The 22,710-nt window shown below is 39.5% G+C and overlaps 1 protein-coding gene across 10 annotated transcripts in view; it reads left to right on the top strand.

Annotated features, from left to right (window-relative positions):
- The first annotated feature begins 8,092 nt into the window (after positions 1-8,092).
- The window catches only part of RASEF (RAS and EF-hand domain containing), a 37,043-nt gene continuing 22,425 nt past the window's right edge, over positions 8,093-22,710 (top strand). For 4 of the 10 annotated variants that reach the window (XR_004354634.1, XR_004354633.1, XM_032676135.1 and 1 more), the window contains exons 1-4: positions 8,094-8,497; positions 18,478-18,624; positions 19,370-19,460; positions 22,167-22,262. Coding sequence is in view for 8 of the 10 variants with exons in the window: in XM_032676135.1 (XP_032532026.1) it covers positions 8,133-8,497; positions 18,478-18,624; positions 19,370-19,460; positions 22,167-22,262 (699 nt within the window). In the remaining 2 variants the exon portion in view is untranslated. Of the gene's footprint in view, positions 8,498-8,899; positions 8,948-18,477; positions 18,625-19,369; positions 19,461-22,166; positions 22,263-22,710 lie in introns of those variants that run through there. The other 6 variants (XM_032676131.1, XM_032676136.1, XM_032676133.1 and 3 more) reach the window with 6 other exon arrangements.

Genomic DNA, 22,710 nt, shown 5'->3' with positions numbered 1-22,710 from the left:
AATATGGTATGAATTACAATATAAATATCCAACAGCTTTTAGCCCTCTAATATAGTCAGCTAAAGCACTTAGACTTCATCAAGGCTAAAGCGTAACTTAATGCAGCCAAATGTGCAGCAGCTGTTATCTTTGGGTTTCAGAGATCAGGTGCTTTAGGAGGAGGATCAGCCTGCCACCAAAACCACTTTATGCTACAAACATAGAGTTAATTTTCTGTAGATGTTCTTGAGTATTTCCTTGCAGTATACTAATCTGTGAACATGAGTATTCTCACTATATAAAAGATTTGTGAGCAAAGATTGAAAGAATACAATTTGTGGAAGAGGTTTCACCTGTAGAAGATAACATATTAGAAATACTTATTTTTGTAATCTTTTCTAGTTCTGTAAATCTAAGAAAGCATATTTTTTTTCTTTATGCTTTGGAGGCAGATGAGGGGTAACCCTGGTTTAGTAGTGTTTTAGTAACTAAACCCCTGTTTTAGTAACATTCAATAAAAACAGTTTTTTGTTTGTTTCTGATTTTATACTGTGTTGCTGAGATTATCTTTCTGTAATTTTTATGATGAGAAAAGAAGAACCCTTAAACAGGTAGAAATTCTGGCAGATGATTTTTCATGTCTTTTTTTCAAAACTAATGACAAGATTTCACTCCTCTTTCAGATTAACAAGCACAGTATTTTATCTTACATTTCAGAAGAGTTAGTGTGGCTTTATAGTTTTGTGATTCTTTTATTGTTTGTTTTACTTTTCAGCTCTGAGTCACATAAACTTTAATCTCCTCTGGTTCAAAACTCCCATTAATTTCCTTTAACACTTTCCTATTTAAAAGATCCTTGTGGGATGCTTTGCTACACCTTTGTTTTGCCCATCTCTCCATTATTTTATGAAAATATTGTTTGATCATATATTAAAATAAATAATTATTTAAGGGTTTTTGATGCACTTATTTCTCTCATGATACAGAAGTAATCTGCTCAGGTGGAGAAAAGTCAAATTAGCTATGCCTACATTTATTCAGCGTTTGTTTGAACTATTGTCAAAGCACTATATATCCAGGAAGTAAATTCTAATAGGATTATAATCTCAAATGTTATTTTGACCTTTTATAAACAAAAAGGCCTACACAATTTAATTTTCTACCCTGATAAATTAAAAGCATCAGAACTGTTCTCTGGCACTGAGATCAGCACATATGGCAGTGTCTACTTCACTATTATCAAACTGGACTTACCTTCCTAAACAGGGTGACCATATTAAAACTAGATTATTTTATCTCCCAAACAGTGTTCATAAGGACAGAGAAACAGGGTGACCATATTAAAACTGGCTTATTTTATCTCCCAAACATGTTCATAAGGACAGAGAAACAGGGTGACCATATTAAAACTGGCTTATCTTATATCCCAAACACTGTTCATAAGGACAGAGATATGGGAGATGCAGTTTTCCTGCAACCAGCACGGGGGGATTGTTCTAAACAATTGAACAGTGTAGGTAGTTGAGTTTCAGTGCCTCTGCCTGAGAACTCACAAAATTATTAGTTGCAGTCAAGGGGTCTGAGAGAGATGTCTGTGCTGGTTTTCGTTGGGGTAGAGTTAATTTTCTTCATAGTGGCTAACACTGTGTGTTGAACACAGAGTGGATAATAACAGATGTTTTTCTTATTGCTGAGCAGGGTTTACACAGAGCCAAGGCCTTTTCTGCTTTTCATACTGCCATGCTGCCAAGGAGCCTGGGGGTGCATGGGAGGCTGGGAGGAGACACAGCCAGAACAGCAGACCCCAACAGACCAAAGGATATTCCAGAACAAATGTCATCATGCCCAGGATATAAAATGGGGGGGGGGACAAAGAAGAAGGAGAGATGTTTGGAGTGGCATTTGTCTTCCCAGCTTACTGTTACACATGATGGGGCCCTGCTCTCCTGGGGGTGGCTGAGCACTTGCTAGCCCATAGGAAGCAGTGGATTAATTCCTTGTTCTGCTTTGCTTGAATGCACGGCTTTTGCTTTCCCTATTAAACTATCTTTGTCTCAAACTACGAGTTTCTAGCTTTTGCCTTTCCAATTATTTCTCTGATCCCACGGGTGGGAGAGTGAGCATGCAGCTGTGTGGGGCTTGGTTGCTGGCTGGGAATAAACTATGACACCATCCAAAACTGCTTTCAATGGGGTGTTGACCAGTTAGGTTTTCTCCAGGAATACTGCCCAGAAGCCTGAAGTTGTAGGAATGTCTAAGAGCCCTGTTGGACACAGCAGCTCAACAGCAAAAAACCTTCTTGGGATCCACAAATAGGACAGTCTTCCCTTGTTCTTTAAAGGCCTGCTCTGTTGTCAAACACAAAGTTTGCCTCACATGAACAGGAGAAGGTTTCACAAAGTGAGACAGTAGTAGCCACTTTTGCCCAGGATAAAGTAGATAAAAGTACTGAATGTGTATGTCTTTTTAATAAAGCAACTTGAAGGTAAGAGCATTACAGGCAAGACTGGAGATGAATTCAGTCTTTCTGTCTCTCTCTGAACGGATTTAAGTATTTTTTGCTCCAGGTAAGCAAATGTCTTACAACTGCTCAAGTGATTGAATAAATAACACTTAGTCAGAATCTGTGAAACAAGATAAAATTTTTTGGACCAGACAGAAAGAAATGAAAGATGGATTGGTGATTCACTGGCATAAGGAAAATTGGCATCTAGCATCTTCCCCAAAGACTTTTTTGTTGTGTAGTTGTAATGCACTGTAAAACACAGAATCTTGGAGCAGTGGCTTTGAGCAATTTTGTGCTTCTCAGTTCCATCACTCCGGTAGCTTTGTGGTTAGGACAGTCAAATGAGAAAAAAGAAAGGTAGCTTTAATTTGCTTCAGGCAAGGTAGTGATTTAAACTTGATGCTTCTGCTTCTGGTGAAATGTTCCAACACCTTGAGCAAGAAAGGGAAATAGGAAGAAACAGTGACCATTCTGTTTGCAAGGAAAACCTGGACCTTGCTGTGTTTTTGAAAGAGCTTTGGCACGATTCTGCAGAAAAAGGTCAAAGCTAATCCCAATTGGAAGGAGGTATGTCTGTTTGACCTGACATTGTTAATCTCTGTCCTGAAAATCCTGTCTTCAGCAATGCTTTTTGTTAATTGAATTGCACGTAGGGAATTGCATTTTGAGATGCTCGTTTCTTTAAGAACAAAGAAGTTTCATCAGTAGACGCCATTTGGTTTTAACTATTAGAATTGCAAAAAGCATGTAGACTTCCAAAAACAAGGAAGGCTTCCTGTAAAAGATGAAGTTCATAAGTACTTATTGCTAGCTGCTTATATTACTCCAAAGATTAATAGGGAAAGCAAAAGCTATGCACACAAGATTTTGAGATTTTGAGAACTGGCAGTGTAACAACATGTCTTTAGAACAGTCTTTTTCTGTTATTTTGGGGCTGAAGTACTCGTCAGTCATTATTGGTCCTTTCAGCATCTCTCTGTCTATTCAGTTGATCACAACAGGCAAGCTTTCAAAAAGAATGTGAGATAGTCATGCCTCATTTGCTGTCAATATCTAAAAATTTCTGCAAGAGCACCATGAGTACTTTGCTATGCCAATATTAATTCCAATCCCTTTTGAAGGCTGAATATGCTTCAACTGAAAAATTTCCACTTCAATCATTGTCCAAAGTTTATTAAAGTAATCAATAAATCCATGAAACTCATTATTTCACTGTTTGAACTGACAAATTTTTAGCTGAATAAAAAAAAAAAATCTGTGTATCCTGAGAGACATTTTTGGTTTTCAAATGTACCTCTGCTTTGAAAAAGAACTTTTATTGAAATTTTCTGTCTCATTTTTTTAATAAAGTCGAAGCATAACATTGTGGATATTATGCACATTGTGCAATATCATGCAAATGTCTTAATTTCTTTGTCTTGGACTAAGTTTTTAAAGACATAGATTGTGCCTTTTCCCTTTAAGAGGTCATAATGATGCAGCCTATCTGAGAAACAAGGTCTACATGATGTCTGTTACCAGATACATTATCCTTAGTTTTAAACTGAAGAGAATAAGGGTGAATCATATTCAGCAGTACTAAAATATTCAGTAGTGAATGAGAGTATGTAGATATGTTTTGTAATCTGCCTAGACTTGGCATTTAATGGGCGCACCTATCCTATGAGCGTCACACAAGATACATGCCTGGATATAACTAAATAAACAGCTTGTTTAATGCCATCAAAGCATAGTTTGATGCATTGAAGCAAAGAAAATGCCACCAAGTTAATAAAAAGTGCAAATGAAGACATAGTATGAGAAAGGCAGAGAAGGGAAGCAATGAGGAGGAAGAACAACTACCACGGCTCATCTGCTGGAGACCTCCCAGAGCCACTCCACTGTGCACATCACCCTCTCACCTTGCCCTTCATCTGCCTGCACACAACGTGCCTCCCTTCCTGTTAGAAGGGAGATGAAGAGGTCATGAACAGGTACAGGTACAGAAGGAAGAGGTAGAGTGTCACACCAGGATTGTGATGCTTCGACATATTATGGTGGCTTGCAGAGCAGGTAAAGTTTGTGTTGGTTGAGGGAGAAATTGGAGCAGTTTTAATTAATTAGTTTTCATGGTGTTGTGGCAAGTATGATATCTGTGTGTAATATTAACTGTTTTCAGTGAGATATTCCTTATTACTAGATGATTGTATTTTACTTCTTGTCTACTCTCCAAGTAAATCACACAGGTTATGCTAAGTTGCTTAAACTATCCAAATGTAAAACAGAAGAAGATGAATAAGAAAGTAATTGCAAGCACAGAGGGATCCATTCACCTTCTTAACCATCACTAGTTGAGAAGTTTAGTTCATATATGCAGGTACTATACAGTAGGTATATTCAGTCTTCAGTGTAAAATCGGAATAGCATGCATGACATTGTAAATAATGTCCAAGGCCACATTCAATAATGATGAAGTAATAATTGTTCCAATTTATGTTCTAATTCCTACCTTATAAATGCTTGATGTCCAAGTTAAAAGTCTTCCTTTAGTATGTATGTAGGATTTGTCAAACAATACATAGAGAGGCATGGGAAGAGGCCTGCTATATCAGGCATGGATTCTGCCTGGAGCACAGCACTCCAGCTTTTCTGGGCTTGTCCACAGTTCTGCATAGTTACTTTCAGAGATCACATATATTCAAATAGAATTTAAAGGTTCAGTAGCTTATCCTACCAGTCAGCTCAGCTCCTCTGCTCTTTTGCTTCCTGCGACAATGCTAGGTCTTGATATCATGTGCTGCCACAACTCAATTTTCTGGTTTACCTGTCTCTTCTAATCTACTCCTGTTTAACCTCTGTCTTTATAACAGTGTCAAAACCCACCTTTTCCCACTCAGTAAAATAGGACACTTTAGTAGTGATACAATGAATCCTTTCTTGTTTGTCTGTTGCCTTAGGCCTCTCTGAAGTTCCTAAGCATGATTTAATGTTCTCTTCTGCCTCTTCAGCCAAATAGATGCTTGGGCTACCTTGTGTGTTTCATGGTACAGTGAAGTAAAATAGATGATAGACTGAAAATTGCATGCTGGGTATATCTGTATCTGTAGCCTTGGTATCTTATGCATGAATTTGAAACTTCCCTTATGAATATAAAACTACTATACCACAGAAACAGTGTATTTACATATTTATTTAATTTAGAGCTGGATTTGAAGGGGCAGATCCTTCTAAAAATAGGCACATGATTTCAGAGCAAAGCACTGTTTTGTCATTGCCTGCTGGGAATCCTGATCTCACCACTCATTCTCATGTCTCATCAAATAAGTATCTTTTATTTGTTGTCTCTGTGCTGTTGTGTTAGGACTATTCAACTAAACCATGGCCTGCCAAGCAAGCACTGGTTATGTGGTATTGTACAACACTGTATCATCTATTTAGCAGAATATATGTATGCCATGACAGTGCTAAATGAGACACTGTACTTCATGCCAGTGCCTGAGATTTGTGTGACAAAACTTGTCTAACAGCGGAAATAAGGGAGATGTCAAAGACAATGGAATCCACTGAACACACGAGGAACTACCTGCACATTAAAGCACAAAGCATGTAGGCATTGTATTGACAAATTTTATTGCAAGACTTTCATATGGCTTGATTAAAAATGGAATGTTAATGTGAAGATTTCTATTTGTTTTCAGTGTTACTTACTATTTACTTTGCATCATATAGGGAGAAACATAAAGCCTTTAATGAAAACAAAAATTCAGACCTTCACAGTAGAATGGTCAAATCCTAAGTCGTATCCAGAACAGTGTTACATAGAAAAGCTTGGGAAAAGATGATGCTAACTATTGGAGAAAAAAAGAAAAAAAAAAGAAGAATAAAAAATCCCAAAGAGACTACATGTTTAAAGTTTATGTCCCCTACTGTAGCAGCCCAAGGTGGTCACTACCACAAGAGATACACACAAGAGAGTGAGTAAAAGAGTGGGTAGGATAAGGATTACTGAGAAATGTCAGTTTATAAACCTGCAGCCTCAAAAGCAAACAAGAAGGTGAGCACATTGATTGGAGTGGGAACTCCCTGTCTGTGTAGTCAGACACAATTCAGTCCAGGATGAGGCTGTTGCAGTTCAGCTCATGAGCTTGTTCACTCTGACAACCAAATGTCCCTGCTTCTAGGGACAGAGAGCTGGGTTGTATAAACGAGATAAATTTGTCTCTTTGGATGGCTGAACAACCCTTCATCAACCCCATAAGGTCTTCATGATACTCCTTGAGTATAAAAATTTGATGGGCAGACGAGAGACCATGGAATAGGAAGAATACTTTTGTTAAATTAATTTTGTTTTACAAAAACACTAGGAAACTGATGACCATACCACTTTACTACTTTTAGTAGTTCTGTAGTTGTGTGGTGGAAATATAATGACAAAAATGTATAAAATCATAAATTTAAGTACTTCAATTATCTAACATTTTTAAGCTAAAATTTATATTTCAAATTATTTAACAACTGTATTTCTCTAAAGTGCAGGGAACATTTCACAAAACTTTTTATTCTCTAGAGATAAATTGTTGTCTGCCTGCTTAAATTTGACAAGAAAGTAGTCAAAAGCTTTAAAAAAAAATTATAATTTCCTTTGAGGGCATTCCACATCTCTTAGGCAGAAGAGTATCTTATAGTTCCCACTTACAGTACATGATTTATTCTAAGGAGAGGTCTGGACTATTTGTGCTTAGCTGGATCACACATATTTAGCCTAGACTCTGTTTTGGTCAATAAGAAAATGTTGTTTTGACAGTAGGATTTGTATTCTGTTTATCGCAATTTGGTATGCACAACTTACATTTGTAGATAGACATAAACAAGAATAAGTGTAGGGAAATAATAGTTTAAAAAAATCTGTTAAAATTTAACTGCTTCAAATGGAGTCTAAGTTTTGAGTCTGACTTCAACAAGGGAGGCACCTTGACTTCTGTCAAGGAAGACAGATGGTAATTCTTCACAGAGCACTGAAAAATCTAGCTCTTTTGGTTTATTGACTTGAACGCAGCTTTTGCATGTTCAGTTTAAGCTGGTATTTTAACAGTGCACATTTCTAAATTACTGGTGGTGGGATATCGATGAGCACATCCTTGCACTGCTTAACTCCATGACTATTCGTGGTCAGCAAGAATTTATCTGTTGAAACTTTCTGCCATCCTGGGTTCTTGGTCTTCAAGAACATCAGGAGTATTTTTATTCTGTGAGAAAACAGAAGTTAGATTTAACACCCTATGGTGACCGCAGAGTATCGGGACTCAATGAGTGCTGCAGAGGGGTGAGACGTGTGCTTTAGCCCGCGATGCTGTAAACAGTCACCTGTGCAAAGGGCAAAGGGGAAAGTGGGATCGGCATCTCCCGGCTGCCGGGTCGGGGTCGCCCTGCTTTGTCCCGGCCGGCGTTCCGCGGGCCTCTCCGGCACTGCCAGGCACCTACCCAGGCCGAGAGCCGCCACCTGCGTTCCGCTTCCCGCCTCTCGGCCGCGCCCGGCCCCGCGGGGCGCCGGGGCGGAGCAGGACCTGTCCCGCCCCAGTGCACCGCAGGTCGGGTCGCCGCCTATCGCCCGTCCCGACCTGTCCAGTGCCGGTCGCGGTCGGAGGATCCGCGCCCCCGGCGCCGGCCGATGGATCCCGAGGCGGCGGGGGACGAACTGTCCCGCTTGCGCTCGCTGTTCCTGGCGTGCGACGCCAACGGCTCGGGCCGTATCGAGCGGGAGGACTTCGCGGCACTGTGCGCCGAGCTGCGGGTGCGGCCGGCCGAGGCCGAGGCGATCTTCCAGCGCCTCGACAGCGACCGCGACGGGGCCATCACCTTCCCGGAGTTCGCCCGTGGCTTCCGCGGCGCCACGCGGCGGCAGCCCGGCGGCGGCGAGCCTGCGGGCGAGGAGGGCGAGGGGGAGGAGACGGCCGCGTGGGTCGCCGCGGGGCTGGAACAGCCCTGGAAGGACTTCGAGGTGCGGCTCGGAGACGAGGCGAGGTACATCCCCAGGTAAGGTCCAGGCCCGCCCGATCCGTGCCACCCCCGCTCCCGGCGGGGGGCGCGGGTCCGCGTTCCCGCGGCTGGCGGGGCTGAGCCTGGCGGCGGCACAGCGGCCCCACGGGACAGAAACGGCCCTCCTGGCGGAGCCTGCTGCCGGTGCTGATGCAATCCCAGCTGGGAAATGGCCTTGTAGCGTGACCCTGCGCCCCTGCGCCTGCAGGTGTGTAGAGCTCTCCTCACATCTGCTTCCCGGCCTCGGTGGTTTTCAGCGCTGTTTTTCCAGCATGCATCTGCTCGCTTGCTTACTCTCCGCTGCGCTGCCAGCTACCCACGTGGGAACTCCGGCCGGTGGAACGTACGGGATGCAAAGTTCTGCCGGCTCCGGAGGAACATTCTCCCCGCGCTATTCCCCGACCAGCCCCAGCACCTTTCTTGCAGCCCTGTCAGCCTTTTTTCCTGGTAAATGCTGGCCAACAACAATTTTGCCTCGGGGTTAACGGTGTTGATACGTACTGCTCTCGGTCTGAGGAGCTGAACTCACTGAAGCTCATGAGAGCCTTTGCCCTAGGTGTCAGGGAAATAAAGATAATTGATGGTAACTTGGTTTGAGATGAAACCCGGTTACCACGAGTATGTCAGTACCAGTTTGGTTCCTATCTACGGAGGCACATTTTGGTGACTTGCAGTGATCTACCTGAAACCTGAGGTGCTCAAAATTGATGTGAAAATGTTGACCATGAAAAGTATAGAGTGATTCTTCTTCATTTTAAAATTATAGTTTATGATGGAAAACAATCTGCTTTTAAGGACTTGGCAGCTAGTTAAAAAACCGCATGTATATGAATATATCTATGTATAGATATTGCTCCTTAAATTCTTACTTATCCTAATAATTTAGTTCTAGCAACATTTAAAAATGTGTTTGGATTATGAGATAAAAGGTTTCTTCAGAGAAATTTTCAGTTACAGAACCTGCTACTCATGTGCACAACTGGAATAAATAGTTTTCTTTTGGACTAGCCCTGGTTAGATTTATTGGACTACCCCATTTCAGACAGAGCAGTAGCTTGCGTAGGTCTGTCTTAACTTGTTCATAATGCCCTCCTTTCTACACACTTGATTTCTACAGAAGGAGAACAAGAACAAAAGGCCGTTTGAAAGTTTGCAGAAACAGTTAACTTAACCTAAAGTCGGGCAGAAACTCAATAGGAGGTGAAAAAAAATGTGACTCATGGACAGTGGTAACTTGTGAAAGCATCAGTTTAATTTTGGTAATAGTCTATGTCAGTATCTTGGTTACCATGTATTGCAGCAGCAGTTTGAGTATGATCTAGCTGATTGTCTAAAAGGATAGTAGGAGAGAAAGGTAATAGGTTTTGTTGGCTCCACTTTGCAGATGCATCCTGTACTTATGCTAAATTCATTATGACTCATTTAATGTAATTTATGTTATGATTCTTTTACAAGAAAACTGCAATTAACTAAATTTTGATAGTTAAATACTATCAGGTTGGCTGTAATTTGATGTAAATGTTTCCTACTCATGTTCAGCTGTATAAATACCTTTGAACATCCTTCATAGTTGGCTGTATTGATTAGGTGTGTGCCAGCATTAGCTGAAGAACAGTGTGCCCTTTGTTTTCCTGTTATTTCTCCTTCCTCTCCTGAATTACAAGAAGCAGGTTTGTGTTACAGCTCAGCTTATTTCCATTGGCAGGCCGCACCTTTTTTGTTGAAACATACATATAAGGGGTTTTTTCATGCGAGTAGCCCCACTAAAATCATTAGGACCACTTATGTGAGTAATAAATATATTGAAATTATTTGAGGAGTCTTAAGCAACAGAATATAATAAAATCATGTGAAGTACAAGCTGGAATTCCAAAAAGTTATTTATCTTTTAATTTAAATTATTTCATTTATTTTAATTGTTTGTTACTTAGGGTTTTTTTTTATTTTATTTTTTTTATTGAAAACTAGACCTAGCTCAGAACATAACTGCATCTTCAGTGCCATGAGACAGTTGGTGTTCTTACTTTGTGCTTTATTACTTTTCATATGTTTGTTGTAACGCTGGTGGTGAAAACTGTGAGGAAAGTAATTACAAAGAAGAAACTCCTTAAACCCAGATGAGTGCGGTTAGTTGTCCATATTTTTTTATCTCAATTATGTGGGTTTTATTGTGATCATTTTGGGTTTCAGTCTCAAAATGCTCTGCCTTCTGCCCCCAGACCAGCAAAACACTGGCACATGTGCTTTGATGCTGTTACGGTTTATACAAAGAGAAACTAAGCATAGTAGATGGAAATAGTGAGATAAAACCAGGATTGATGTTAGGAGAAAATCACACAGTAAACAGCTGTGGTCTTTGTCACTCTTCAGCTTGATTGAATACCCGTGGAAATCAAGGGGAAATTTTTCAGTGATACAAAAGGTTCTGTCACTGTTTCAGCAACTGGTTCAGCCTCACTTTCTGCTACTGAACTTTCAAAAACCGTAAATAAGCCTCCATAATGAGGTGTGAAACCCAGTAACAGATCCAGTCTTCAGGTAGTAGATGCAACATTATTTACTACCAGGTACTTACTGCCTTGTGCCAGGTACTGAAATTAGCATACATTACAATAAGCGTATTTTGAATTTAATTACTTTTTTAAAAACTTAGTTTTGTTATGGGATGGATTATACCTCTCTGCAGTTTGGTGTATCAGTTACACAGTTCTGTTAGATTATACTTTAAAACATTCAAGTCTGTGCTGGAGTTGTGGTTATATTGGTTGTATGTGACTGTATTGGAAGAGTAATGTTAAAGAGTTTCTTTTCAACCTTGCTCCTTTCCTCCCCATCTGAATAGATTTTTTGGACCAAATTCAGTTAGATTTCTTGGTAAGGTGGTTACTGTGAGTCAAAATATTGTTTGCCTTAGTCTTTACCTGTGCTTGGTGGGAAATTGTGCCACTAGGACAAAAAAAGTACAGTGTCTTTCCAGGCTGTTGACCTAATATGTGAAGTCAGATTTTAGTGGAATTGCACTTACATTGTTTTTTTAGGTATTTTTTTTTGGCATTCATTTCATTTAAAAATGCGGCTAGCTTTCTGTATGGTTACATTTAATCTGGAATAAGGAATAATTAAACATAAAAGAATGCAATGCCTTTGGCTTATATGTATATGTGGTGAATTGCCACTGGAGATCTGTTTTATTGAGAACTCAGCCATATTCATTAGTTTATTCCTCTAAGAATTATTTGCAATGGTACAGGAGTAGACCAAAAAAGTTCAGAAGTGTACCTATTTGGTGTTCCAGGCAGTGAGTGCTCCACTGCACTGCCCATACTGGAGGGATTTAGCCCTTGACCATGTTACTGGGTGTTGCATTCTTTTTTGTGGCCAATCTCAGATCTAATTGAATTTCAGTAGAAAGACTGAAAGGTTCCCTCCATACTCCTAATAGATGTGCTCCTGTAAGCGTGTGGGAAAGTCTCCTGATGGCTATCCTTTTCCATTCCTCAGCTTGAGGAAAGAATGATCCAACATCCACTGACACTTCCAAGATAAAACTTGTACTAATGAATGCTGTGACACTTATTTCTGTCTATAAATTACAGGCAAAAAACTTCTGGAAAACAGATTTTTAAATTTAATGTCAGAGACCTTCAATCAGAAAGAATGAAGATTTGAGACTGTCAACAAAGGCTTTAAGCCTTCTAGGGCAATTTTTGTGAGATATTTGGCAAATTGGGTAATTTTATTGGAAAATGAACTAAATTAATTTGAGCACGAGGGGGTGGATGAATCTGGAGCAGAAAGTTTTTATCCCTGTCTTGAGTTAAAGTCTACTTGTGAGAGTCCTCATACTTCATTACTTTACTTTTTAGTCTTGAGGTCTGTTTTATTTGTATGTCTTGTAATTTTGACCAAGCTGACTGTTCATCAGGCTCTGATTTCAGTGCTGCCAGACTGTGAGATTTTATGCATCATACAGTTCCAATGTACTTAATGTGATTATGATAACAGTATGCCCCAGAGTCATGTCATCTGAAGCTGTATAGAAAATGTGGATCTGGGGGATGTGATAAAGTGAGAAAAGCATGCTCTTCTTAACACGAGCTGCTTAAACTGTGAAGACAGGTGATGCTCATGGGATATACTTATGTACTTGAGCAAAGAAGAGGAGCTCTGCTGCATAAAAAACCCATCCAAAACGTGTCATGCTCTTGCTGTCACGAGCCAGGATGTATTTTTACCAAAGTCAATATAAAGCACAGTATTAACTCTTGTCAGCAATTAGTGTTTACTTCCATGAGATGATGATATCAGAACTGGAGGGGTTTCCTTGGAAATTGAAGCATGTTCCCTGGAGAGAGGATAAAGGCAAATTCAGAGGAAAAACAAATGTTGGATCCTCCCTTGTCACAGAGGGGGTCTCTGCTGTAAGAATGTTGTCCTGTCTTTTAATACGTCTCGCGATAGGTGTTTGAAAGATATGCTCTCCTGAGAATGTGATGGAAGCCTTTCTGTGAGCCAGAAGACTTTCTGAGCTAGCTGAAGTTTTACTGCTCTTCTACTTTTTGCTATAATCAGAACAGCAACTGTGCTAACTAACTTAAGCACTGTAGCATTCATTTTCCTGGTATTTTAATGCCATACGACCATTTAACATAACAGTGTTGTTTGAGACATTCTCCTTTTCCACAGACTTCATCCTTCACTGCCTGTCCCACAGCCTTTTCCACTCCTGCTCCATTGGCTCTAAATGACTCCTCTGTTTTCAGAAGGGAACATCATTTGTGCCTTGGAAACATTAAAAATCCTTTCTCTGGGAATCAGACCTTGGCTGAGCTCTCTCATCTGGGGGTTGCAGATTTATTTCTCTTCTTTTAATGCAGCCTGTATCTGAAGGGGCAGATACAGAAAAAGAGAAGGCAGTACTAAAAAAAACCCGTAGCGTTTCAAGTTGACAAATACCTTGAATTTTACACTATGTTAAAATTTTGTGTAATCTGCTTTTTCCTCAAGGCATTCAGTCAAGAAGATGTTAGGTACTCAGCTGTGGCAAAATCAGGTCCTATCCATTCTGTAACAGATATGGCTGTTCTTTTCTGGTTGCTGATGCAGAGTGGCATATGCAATGTGTCTGCTTTTTAGAAAAAGGTACTTCTCTATCTCTTGGTGGCACACACAGGCGATTGGTCTCCAGAGTGAGGACAATCATCAGATGCATAATGCTTGATCTTTCTTTTCCACCAAACACCCAGCTCAGACATTCCTGGCTCAGACCACCTTATACTGCACCTCTTCATGTCCATACCACAACAGAGCTGCTACAAGTGATAAGAAAAATTTTACAAGCTGACCTCCACTAGGAAGAGGTCATTAGAATAGTGTTCTAAAACCAAATACTGCCCTTAGGGTCAGACTAAGGGGGGCCCATGTAACGTGGCATGCTCTCTGCTAAATACATAGGGGGCACATGTAAGATACCGAGCAACTGTAGAGTTGTTATTTGTTGAAAAATTTCATCAACTCCCTCTGAGCGACATTTGGAGTTTGGATCATTAGGCAAATGGTCACTGTATGATCAGCAAACCAAAAATAATTCTATGAATTAATAAGGATTCATATAGCTGTGGGGGGTTAAATGAAATTATGACACTTAATAAAATCTAAATATCTGATATCTCTTAAGACCAGTGTTGTGGGGATTTTGATGTGGTTTTTTTTTCCTTTTCTGCTGCTCCTCCTGTATTCTACTGTGCTTCTTTAAATCTACCGTTACAAATTGTTTTATAATCAGACCAGTTTTATTTTCTTTATGTAGTTCTCTCAGGAACTCTCTGAAACCATGTAAATACAGTAACTTTGCTTAAGTTAACTCATGTGAAGTTGGGCAAATATTGACTAATTACAGTTACTAAGTACTAATTTTACAGACAGTTTATTTTATAAAACCTTTGGGATGAAGTACTTTAGTACTGCCAGAGCAGTACTTGGCCAGAATGCTATACTTATTGGGGGTACTAGTGTATTGTGTCTGTACTTTGCAGAAGCAGCAGAAAGGCATGCATGGTGGGTAGTGTAACCATAGTGCCAGATGAACAAAGTGACAGTCTTTCATATTGTGTATTAAAAAATGCTCTTTCTATGCATTAGTATTTGTGAATGTCTGCAGTTTTGTTAGTGTGGAACGTAAAGAGGTACAGCTAAATACATTGAAAAGTGATTTTAGGATTTCAGGGAAGACCAGTTTTGAAGGGCAGACTCAAGCATTTTAGATTAATTTCCCTGAAACTGAAGTAAGAGCATTCTAGTTGCCTTTTTGTCCAGCAAAAAGACAGACTGTTTAAAGTTCAAGTCAACTTGGTGAAATCCATTTGTAAAATCTTTTTTGATAACTGATTTTGAAGAACTAATGAATTTACAGAAAGAAATAGCATGTGTTTAAGGAGAACTTGGGGCAAACAAACAAATTGGGCAATATTAATTGCAGCTAATCTGTCCTGCTGCAGTGGTGTCACTGGTATTCACCAAAGCATATGAAAACAGAGGAGTGATTGGAAATGGCAATTTGAAACCAATAAACATCAAATACTTACTGCATGTTGATACAGTGTGTACATAACTGCATGCTTCTGAAATCCTGCATGTCTATAAAACATTATAACAGTGTGCTTGCTGCTAATTCATCATGGATACTTGGAGTGAATATATGAATAACAGTCTTCCCAGTTCATGAAAGTGTGTTACTTCTTCCTGAAGGCATAAGTGATTAATTAAAGTCCCATCAATTTTGTTTGCCACAGAAATACATAATTGTCACTGAGAGTTTCAGTGACCAACTGTGGTCGATAAAGCCTTTCAGGCCCTTTCGAGGAGCCAGCATGGTCAGCACGGTTTTAGTTGTAGAGGTCGTTCTTTGACTTCTTAAGCCTAAGTACTTCCTAAAACTGGGTCACTGAGATATTTTGAATCCATCTGGGTGATAGCTAGTCACTGGAATAAGAAAGAATGTGAAATATAAAAGTTTTCTTTTTAATCCCAGAGGGGAAAATAAAATCTTTCAGTAACTCCTTTGTGCTTCTGAGTACTTCGTCCTAAAGCAGATTTAGATGTAAAACAGAGGCTCAGCAGCATCGATATACTGATTTCTAGCTTCAATTTGGGAATGTATATTTGCATATACTTTGAAAAGAATCACAGAATCATTAGGATTGGAAGGGACCTCTGGAGATCATCTAGTCCAACCCCCTGCCAAGGCAGCCTCATCTACAGCAGGTTACATGTCCACATGGATTTTGAATGTCTCCACAGAGGGAGACTCCACAAGCTCCCTGGGCAGCCTGTTGCAGTGCTCTGCCACTCTCAACACAAAGAAGTCTTTTCTCATGGAGGTGGAACTTGTTTTCTAGTTTATGGCCATTACTCCTCATCCTGTCGCTGGGCACTGCTGAAAAGAATCTGGCACCATCCTCTTGGCACCTGCCTTTGAGATACTTGTAGGTATTGATGAGATCCCCTCTCAGTCTTCTCTAGACTAAACAGGCCCAACTTCTGCAGTCTCTCTTCATAAGAGAGATGCTCCAGAACCCTGATCATCTTTGTGGCCTTCTGCTGGACCCTCTCCAGTAGCTCCTTGTCTTTCTTGTACTGAGGAGCCCAGAACCGAACACAATACACCAGATATGGCTTCACTAGGGCTGAGTAGAGGGGCAGGATCACCTCCCACGACCTGCTGGCCACACTCTTCCTGATGCATCCCAGGATACCATTGACCCTCCTGGCTGCAAGGGCTCACTGCTGGCTTGTGGTCAACCTGTCATCCACCAAGACCAACAGGTCCTTCTCCTCAGAGCTGCTCTCCAGTAGGTCAACCTGTTCTGGTACTTGGGGTTATTCTTCCCCAGGTGCAGGACCCTATACTTGCCCTGTTGAACCTCATTAGGTTTCTCTCTGCCCAACTCTCCAGCCTCTCAAGGTCCCACTGAATGGCAGCACAGCCTTCGGGTGTATCAGCCACTCCCCCCAGTTTCATATTGTCAGCAAACTTGCTCAGGCTACATTCCATCCATTCATCCAGGTTGTTGATAAACAAGTTGAACAAGACTCAAACCAGTACTGATCCTTGGGGAACACCACTGACTGCAGGCCTCCAACTGGATTCTGCTCCTTTGATCACAATCTCTGAGCTCTACCGTTCTTGATCCACCTCACTGTCTATTCATTTAACCCATTTAACCCATGTCCAAGGTAGACAACATCCGCTGCTTTATGCTTGTTGACCTGTCCTACCATGCCATCATGGAAGTCTATGAGGTTGATCAAGCAGGATTTCCCCTTGTTGAATCCATGCTGACTACTTCTTTCCTTCAACATGGTGATGACTGCTGGGAGGATCTGTTCCATGACCTTTCCAGGGACTGAGGTGAAGACTGATTGGTATAGTTTCCCCGGTCCTCCTTCTGGCCCTTTTTGAAGATGGGAGTAACACTGGCTTTCTACCAGTTATCAGGTCTCTCCTGTTCTCTGTGATTTTTAAAGGATGATGGAGGTTGGCTTAGCAACAACACTTATCAGCTCCATCAACACTGGTGGGTGCATCTGTCTGCCTAGACCATCTCTAACTCAACCCTCTGTGACCAAGGGGAATTCTTCCTTTCTCTGGCCTTTTCTTACCTCCAGGGTCTGGGATTCCTGTGGGCTGGCCTCAGCAGTAAGAACTGAGGCAAAGACGGCATTCAGTAATTCTGCTTTCCCTGTGTCTTGCGTTACCAGAATGCACTCATCTGATTCAGCAGTAGCCCCAGATTTTCCCTAATTTTCCTTTTGCTGATGATGTACTTGTAGAAGCTCTTCTTGTCCTTAATATTCCAAGTGAGCCTTGGCCTTCTTTGTGGCATCCCCTGCATACTCTGACAGTGTTCAGAAGAAAGCTGGAAGAGGGAGTGGCTGTGGGTGTGACATTCTTGTTAAGAGAATGAAAGTTGTGGAAATACATTGCACTATTCCACTGCAAATGTATTCTATTCCTGGCGCAAAGTACAGTAAGCACAGTCTAATTGTTTCCCCCTTCAATGTAAGACACTGAATCTTCAATTTTGCTACTCCATTATTAATTTCTGTGGTAGGAAATCTCTGGTATTTTCATTGTGCGTGTTATATAGTTATATATGTTATATATAGTTATATAGGTCCTTGAAGTTCCAGTCGTGTCAGTGACCTGATTTGCACGACAGTCATGAAAACATTTGCTTAAGTAACAGATCTTTTATGTTAGGGTCAAATAACAAGTAATTTTCCTACTGTTTGCCTGCTTTCTAAGAAACAATGTTACTAGTAAGCATATTTTTGGTGAAATTTAAAGGAAAATAGAAAATTGCAGAACATAGATGTTTGTATCATGTTTGTATTTCATATTTCTAAAAATCTTGTATGCTGACTAAAATTTTTTTATGTTTTAGATTGTGCTGAATTTATCTGCCTTGCAAGGCTGATAAACTGTCCATTTCACTGCAGCTAGTGCTATTTCTATTTTACATTAAACTCACTTAAAAGACTGTGTGTATATTTACTCTTTGAACGAGTGACATTCTTCAGCAGCTATTTCTGGATGTGAACAGTGTCTGCTTCCATCTAAAATTTGAAACTGTTCTGGAATAGTTTATTGCCTGTTTTGGTGAGCAGTTTACAGCTCTGAAGGATAACTACTGAAGTGCTAGGAATTTATGAAATGTGTCACATGTTAGCAATTCTCCAACTATGAATTTATTTTTTTTTTGCAGTAGCTATATGAAAGTAGAGAAGTGAGAACAGTAAATGTAACATAGAAGAATTGAGACATAGTGTGCTGAATGTTCAAAGTCCTTATCTAGCTTGCTAAATTTTAAAACTAGGCAAAGAGGTTTTCCATCTTGATTTGCAGTAAATTTTTCAAACCTGTTGTAGAACATTTTTCCAAGTAAGTGCATTAACATGGTTTCTCTCATTTTCAGACAAGAACAGGTCAGTGTTCTGTATCAGAACATACACATAGCGGAACCAAGATTAATCCAGTCATATGAGCGTGTAATTAAGAACTTCATCCGAGAGATCAAACTTCAAAGCACAGAGATGGAAACTTTGGCCATAGCAGTAAAAAGGTATAGTGAGTTGTGTTTCTAGTTCAGTTCTGCAGTTTCTTTTTTTTGTCTATCATGCTTCGTTACCTTAAACGAAGAGTTAATGCCAGAATAAGCCATGCATGCACTTGTGCATAAACACATATAGCAGCTTGCAAAGGGTTCCATGTTCATGCTTTGGATAAGTCCTGGACCAAATTTTTGTAGACTCTATTGTTATGTTAAATGTCTTAAAACATTTTGACTCCTCCTCCTTGGCCGCAACTTTGAGTTTTATGATGCATGTCCATTATGCTTTCATTTTAGAAACCATATTTTTGCTTCTTGAGCTTCAAGGAGCGTATTTCCCTATTTTAACTACTTGGCATTTACAGTCTCACATAATTACTGCTACAACCAAACAGATTAACTTGGAACAGAGATCTTGTGTGTGTGGGTGATGCATGTTGCTGCAGTTACCCTTTTGAAGTCTCTTCATAGGATAACCTGAGGGGCCTTTTATCTTTGTAAATTAATTTTAAAAATGCAGATATGATGTATTTCAGACTAATCATCATCTGTCAGCTACTATTTAAAATCTAATTTGCCGGTCTCTTCAAAATAATTTGGGATTTTGGTTCCCAGGCACATCAGTTTAAAGGTCTGGGTAATGTTTCCATGTATGACTGTCTAATTTGTTTCAGTTGAGGTAAGCAGCTGTGTTTTACACAGTGTTTCTGTCAAACCAGAGGGCAACTGCTAAGAGAATATTTTTTTTAAATTTTAGAGCTCAGGAGAAAGCAGCAGTTCAGCTAAGTGAGCTAGAGGAAGAGATGGAACAACGGATACAAGCTGCAGAGCATAAAGTTAAAAAGGAAGTGAGTAATTTATATTTACAGAATTTCATAATTACCAAACTCTCGGTGGTCTTAAGCAGAATTGATGGCCAGGTATGGTTTTGATCCTGATGGGCTTACTCAAAGCTGCTGAAAGCAGGGCCTAGATGAAAAGAAGCTATGCATAAGATAAAAATGAATGCTCTTAATGCTTTCCCAAAGAGGAATGTCTGTTCAGATATAATGAAAACCAAGAAAAAAAAGTCTTTCTCTTTTGTGAGGATATGCTGACCGAGGGGAGTTTCTTTCTGAGACCAATATTGCAAACAGATCAGAGAAAATGATCTTTCACTGTAAAGGAATGGAAACTAGTAGACGAAATTATGTAGAATTTAGATCATTTAGTCCTAATTTGTGTATCGGCCTGGAGTAACGATCTTTCTTTCCTCCGTTTTCGTCCTGCAGCTACATTTTATAGAGTTGTGGACTTAAGAGAGGGTAATTGTGATAACAGTGTGTGAAGGCCTGCACCTTCCAAAATTGATAGGAAAATCTGTTTTGATATGCTTGAGTTTTAGCTGTTGTTTCAACCAACTGGCAGTCTTGATGGAAAAGTAACAAAAATCCTCTTGTCCTTACCCACTGAAAGATATATTAGAGTCACATGTGACTTTGTAATTCAAAGCAGCAAAACCAGTTGTCTGCTTTGTTTTACTAAATTAATATAAAATAAACCTAACTTTATAATATGCATAAGAATAACAGTTCATGAAAGTGTTCTAATGTCGACATAAGATATGCATTAATTAAAACATATACTATGGGCATAATTATTGCTCGGTAGGACACACAATATACTGAATGTCTGTATATGTTTGCTATGGGTTCTTTCACCAGAGCATTTCCAGAATTAGAAGCAACAAAGTGCTTTCTGACAACTTGTTGATTTGAAGTAGTTCACATTAGTTGAACTGTGAAGGTAAATGGTGTTCTGATAGATTTGCTTCAAATAGCGTATTTTTCTATACAAGAGAAAACACTCCTACCAAACCATAAAAGTCAATTGTTTTCCTAGAAACAAAATATAATGGCATAAAAATGCTAATAAAGATATCACCATTGCAAAAAAAGTGTGTTGTAATATGTTTAACAACTGGTAATGCATCTCTCAGTAAAGATAAATGTTCATTTCCAGAGAGACTAAGCAGTTATGTTTAAAAAACAAATAAATTTTCTCTGGAAAATTGCTGTTTCTCAAAAAATGATGAATTCCAGAAAAGAGCCCTGAGGACTTTTTCACTGCTTTAAAAGGGTGACTGGGATGTGTGCATTTGTTCGCTCTGAGAACATCTACAGTTATGTACATCTTCTATGTATTACCCACTTCTAGTCTGTATTTTCCTTCTAAAAAGTCCTCGAATTGACACCAAGTTGCAGGGATTGCATCTTCACTGTTCACATCTACCTCTAGGTAGGAAAGATGAGCTGTTGTTTCTCACAGCGCTTTTTTCATTTTCACTCCTCAGTGTTCCCTTGTAGCTGCACATACTCCACCTAGTGAAACGCCCTGAGAGTAAATGTTAAGTTATTTACTTTGTAGGACTGTGCTAAGCCATTAATCTTAATGCCTGTAATCAAGGCTATTGTTTGTCAGAGTGATCTTACTCATGCTACCGTGACACCTGCCTCTGCAGAACCTGTCCTGTATTTTGTCGCTTCAAGGGAAACAAATATTTACCAAACAATACTGAGAAGTCCTATATAGTTGCCAACAGTAGGGGAATCCGGCTTAAACTGATTACTTTCATTACTGTTTTAACACATGACATTTCAACATAAGATTTCAACATCACCTACAGGAAAGCACTGAATTCTGAGCAAAGTCCATGTCTGTCTTTTCCATGTGAAAACTCAACCTGTCTCATTGGCACCACTAGTCACTGCTACATTCTGATTTCTTGTGTTGTGAAACTGCTCTGAAGTCCCCGGGGAGTGACTGAAGTGAGTCAAACACATATTAATTTATAGCACACCACACTCATTCTTCTCATTGTGGCTGATGTAGCCTCTCTTCAAAATCTCTCTGTCTTGATTAAAATAAAACTCAGAATAGTGTACTTGGTTTCATATTCAGACTGAGTACCGTCTTCAGATACTATTATTCAGATTGAGTACCATATGAAACTAAAGATACTGTCATCTACTTACCTTTTACTGACATGGCCCCGTAATGTTCCAACACTTGTGAGCAAAAAAATGTAAGAGAAAAACCAAAATAAAAAACTAAGTGATGGTAGCATGGTAATGTTATTACTAGCACATTGTATGCTGAGCCATAGAAGACTGGTTTGAAAAAAGAACATAATGGCCCGATTTGTGCATGAGTGTGTATGTATTCATCTATATATACAGTACACATATGTACAAGTAAAATTTGATCACTTTTTTCATGTTGGTTTTTATTTATTCTTTCCTAAGACATTGAAAATGTTAAGCACAAGAGACATAAGTAACACTGAATTGGCTCATATCTTTGCTTTCACCTTACCATTTTATTTCTATGAGTGTTGTATAAGTGGATTGCAGTTACAGAATCAGAATCTGTGGATCCTAAGGAAGGGACAGGTTGACACAATGGAAAGACAAAATTGCACACATTAATTTGAGTGGTTTCCAAAATAATGAATGAATTTTTTAATAAACCTTTGAAACCTATCTCAACTTCTAATGAAATTGAAAATATTGCAGGAGAAGCGAAAAGCTGAGGAAGCACTAAACGAGCTGAAGCGTCAGTATGATACTGAAGTTGGGGATCTTCAGGTGACAATAAAAAAGCTTAAAAAGGTGAGTGAGTTGAAGTCTGGTGAGTTTTTGAAGTGTTTTAAAAGATTTTGACCTTGAAGTGCTTTCCTCAAGATGGATAATCATAATTATAGGTTTGTAATCTAATGTGTATTAGTAAATGGCAACTGCTGATAATTTTCAGTAATTCGTTGAAATACCTAGGGAAAAGAGCAATTGTTATCCAAATTCTGTTGTTGAAAAATTTTCTAGGTCCGTAAAGTATCCATCAAGTTGTTAACATTGCAGTTATCTAGTCTTGTATTTGGTAGAAATAATCCAACATATTGCCTCTAAGTATTTATAATTTATAGATTTAAATGAAATTGGCAACCCAAATATAATAATTTACAGTAATATAGTGCCTTTTAGAACTCAACTCCAATGTGATCTTTTAATTTGATACCTAGTAGTAAGGCAAACTGAAATCTCAGATATGAGATTGTTTTCG

The sequence above is a fragment of the Chiroxiphia lanceolata genome, chromosome Z (assembly GCF_009829145.1).
Source record: "Chiroxiphia lanceolata isolate bChiLan1 chromosome Z, bChiLan1.pri, whole genome shotgun sequence".
Classification (NCBI taxonomy): domain Eukaryota; kingdom Metazoa; phylum Chordata; class Aves; order Passeriformes; family Pipridae; genus Chiroxiphia; species Chiroxiphia lanceolata.
Note: the sequence above shows the minus strand (reverse complement) of the source record. Positions and strands in the feature narration are given on the sequence as shown.